Source organism: Homarus americanus, unplaced genomic scaffold (genome assembly GCF_018991925.1).
Source record: "Homarus americanus isolate GMGI-L3 unplaced genomic scaffold, GMGI_Hamer_2.0 scaffold49742, whole genome shotgun sequence".
Taxonomy (NCBI): Eukaryota; Metazoa; Arthropoda; class Malacostraca; order Decapoda; family Nephropidae; genus Homarus; species Homarus americanus.
In genome coordinates this window covers 5,746-8,770 of record NW_024747185.1, presented here as the reverse complement: position 1 = coordinate 8,770, position 3,025 = coordinate 5,746, and the positions used below count along the sequence as shown (strand labels likewise).

The 3,025-nt window shown below is 38.1% G+C and overlaps 1 protein-coding gene across 1 annotated transcript; it reads left to right on the top strand.

Moving 5' to 3' along the window:
• The first annotated feature begins 1,655 nt into the window (after positions 1–1,655).
• Positions 1,656–2,549, top strand: LOC121879489 (glycine-rich cell wall structural protein 2-like). The gene is made up of 2 exons (XM_042386135.1): positions 1,656–1,681; positions 1,963–2,549. The coding sequence occupies exons 1-2, from the start codon at positions 1,679–1,681 to the stop codon at positions 2,440–2,442; spliced, it is 483 nt and encodes a 160-aa protein (XP_042242069.1). The 5' UTR covers positions 1,656–1,678; the 3' UTR covers positions 2,443–2,549.
• The last annotated feature ends 476 nt before the right edge of the window (positions 2,550–3,025 follow it).

Below are 3,025 nucleotides of genomic sequence, written 5' to 3'. Positions count from 1 at the left end.
ACGTCAGCGCTTGAGGATTCTGGACGTTGGGACAGCGAGCCTTCTTCGACATCAGGATTTTTTATCCCATGGCCGCATGTAACCGTAACTTAGCTCTCGATGATGCACACAGGAGGCACGAGAAAGACAAGATAAGGGCATACGGGGAGATAATTCAGAAAGTTGATCAAGACAGCTTCACTCTCTGGTGTTCGCAACTTCTGGTGGGATGGGACCAAGTGCAAGATGTTTCTACGCCAGACTAGCGGAGGTGCTATCCGAACAGAAGCAGCAGCCCAGAAGTAATGTTACAGCCTGGATGAGATGTCGACTGTCCTTCTCTCTCCTTAAGTCGGCTTTGCTCTGCCTCAGGGGAACGAGGGCATCGGCCCTAAAGCCGACAACAGTTGCAGATATTGACTATGATGCAACAGTCACTGAATGCCGCATAGATTTGTGGCTCAACTAACTCACCACAGCTAGAATAGCTACTTATGTATTAGGATATTAAATTTTAAGGTAATAAAATGACGGTGAAATTGTGGCTATTGGGGGAGGCTGGAGGCCACGTTTCAAAAATAAAAGTGGTAGTAGTAATAGAAGCTTTTAATAAATATAAAATAGGCGTATAATACAAAATTGTTCATCATCTTAGCATCTTTGCAAACTATGACGTACTGTATAACCTTCATTCTCGGTTGCGTCAGATCCGAATGAAGGTCTTTCCTGAAAGGATCAGTAAATAATTCACAGAAATTATCCCCTTACGTTACTAGAAGGTGAACGACCAGCCCTACACTCACGCAACTATGGTCAATATTTTATCACATTACCATGTTTTTTGAGTTTGATTAAGCCTCTCCTCTGGTGTCCGGATGACCGCACGCCTCAATAGAAAGGGACAATAGGAGGTGATATTGATACTCTTATTCATTGATGCAAACTTTGACGCTAATACTGATTAACAATACGCTAATAATGATGTTAACATTGATGCTAATTCTTATGCTAACATTAACAACAATATTAGCTTACATTGAAGTTTACATTAACGAAAACATTAACACTAACATTGATGGTATCATTTGCGCAAACATTTGGTATATGCCATGTAAACACACCCCAAGGCTCAAGTTATGAGAGTAATATCATATCAACAATATGTAGTAAATGAATAAAACATGACCCGTGACCATTACTAAGTCCTGGTGTCAATATAGGCATACCACCTTTAAGGTTTAATTGCATAATTAACGCATTTCATTTCATTCAAGGGAAACTATATAAAGCAAGTATGCGAAAGGAGCGTAATAATGGAGACTAGGGGTGGTCATTTTCAATCTTTCAGGCAGCACAATTGGTTGAATCAAATGAACATAACGATATTTAAAAAAAATGCATTTAAAAAATATTGTAAGGATTTGATATTACACGACAGGAATCCATACCGTCAAAGAGCAGAACACCATAACATTTAATCCCACAGAGTATTTCATTTAAGTTGAAAGTCCAAAAGATATGCAGTAGGTAGGTACATCAAAAAACGTATTGTTTATCTAACGAACATGATAATTGGAGCTTAACTGAGTGATGAGGAAACAGTCATGCAGTCAGCTATCACCTGAGGGAGGTATAAAAGCTGTCAGCTATACACCTCTTCATCCAGTCAACAACTGAACTTGATCCTCCCAACATCAGTATGGTAAGACATAATTTATTAAGTAATTTACAGCAGTTGCTGGTACAGGTGAATGTACAGTTCAGGACAGATTTAAAAATTATATTATGAGCAAATGGTGTACAGGTTCATTGTAGTAAAGTCTGTACTGAAGAAAACTGTATATCAAAGATTGTAAACAAATATCATGTTTTATGCACATAAATAAACAATTCCCTTCTTCGTTTGGTAAAAGAACTTATTTGTAATACTATTTAATTCATGAGAATAACTTACTAATATTATTTTATCTCTGACAATTTCAGAAGCTGTTGCTAGTGACCTTGGTGGTGGGGATCCTGGCTGTGACCAGTCTCGCCAAGCCAGATGGGCATGGAAGTGGCGGCGGTAGCGGAGGAGGGTATAGTGGTGGTGATGGTGGTGGCCATGGAGGTGGTGGTGGAAGCGGTTATAGTGGTGGTGGAGGCGGATATAGTGGTGGTGGAAGAGGTTATAGTGATGGCGGTGGCGGTTATCGTGGCTCAGTCGGCGGTGGTGGCGGTTATGGTGGCTCCAAAAGTGGCAACGGTGGGTATGGTAGCTCCAGCGGTGGTGGCGGAGGGTATGGTGGTTCCAGCAGTAGCGGTGGTGGGTATGGCGGCTCCAGCGGCGGTGGTGGTGGGTATGGTGGCTCAAGCGGCGGCGGTAGCGGTGGTTATGGGGGTTCAAGTAGCGGCGGTGGCTACGGCAGTGGCGGCTCCAGAGGTGGCGGTTATAATGGTGGCGGTAGAGGTTATGGAAAATAAATGTAAACATAAAGAAATGAGACACACCATTACTAAGTTTCCTGAATTCTTCTTCGTCAGTTTGTGTCACGTGATTCTTGTGTAGTAATAATAAAACTTAAACGACTGTGAAAATAACTTTGATTGACACCAACTTCACTCTCTTGACATCGTTTACCAAAAGTAATACAAAAGCAAATAAACTGTAGAATTTGATGGTTAATTTTACTGGCACGTAAATTAAGGTTAGTTTTCATGTAGCTAACATTCTGTCTAATATATATTTGGAATTTTTTATCAATCTAGTTTTCCACTGTTTGCAGCCTGTGCTTTCTTTCTTTCATATTTCCAGATTTCTTACTTATAATAAATATATATATATATATATATATATATATATATATATATATATATATATATATATATATATATATATATATAATAAATATATATATATATATATATATATATATATATATATATATATATATATATATATATATATATATATATATATATATATTCTTTCCAATAAATTTCTAAAATTTAGTACAATAACAGGTCTGTTTCTATTACTTATACTGTATATTACTCCGTATTAATT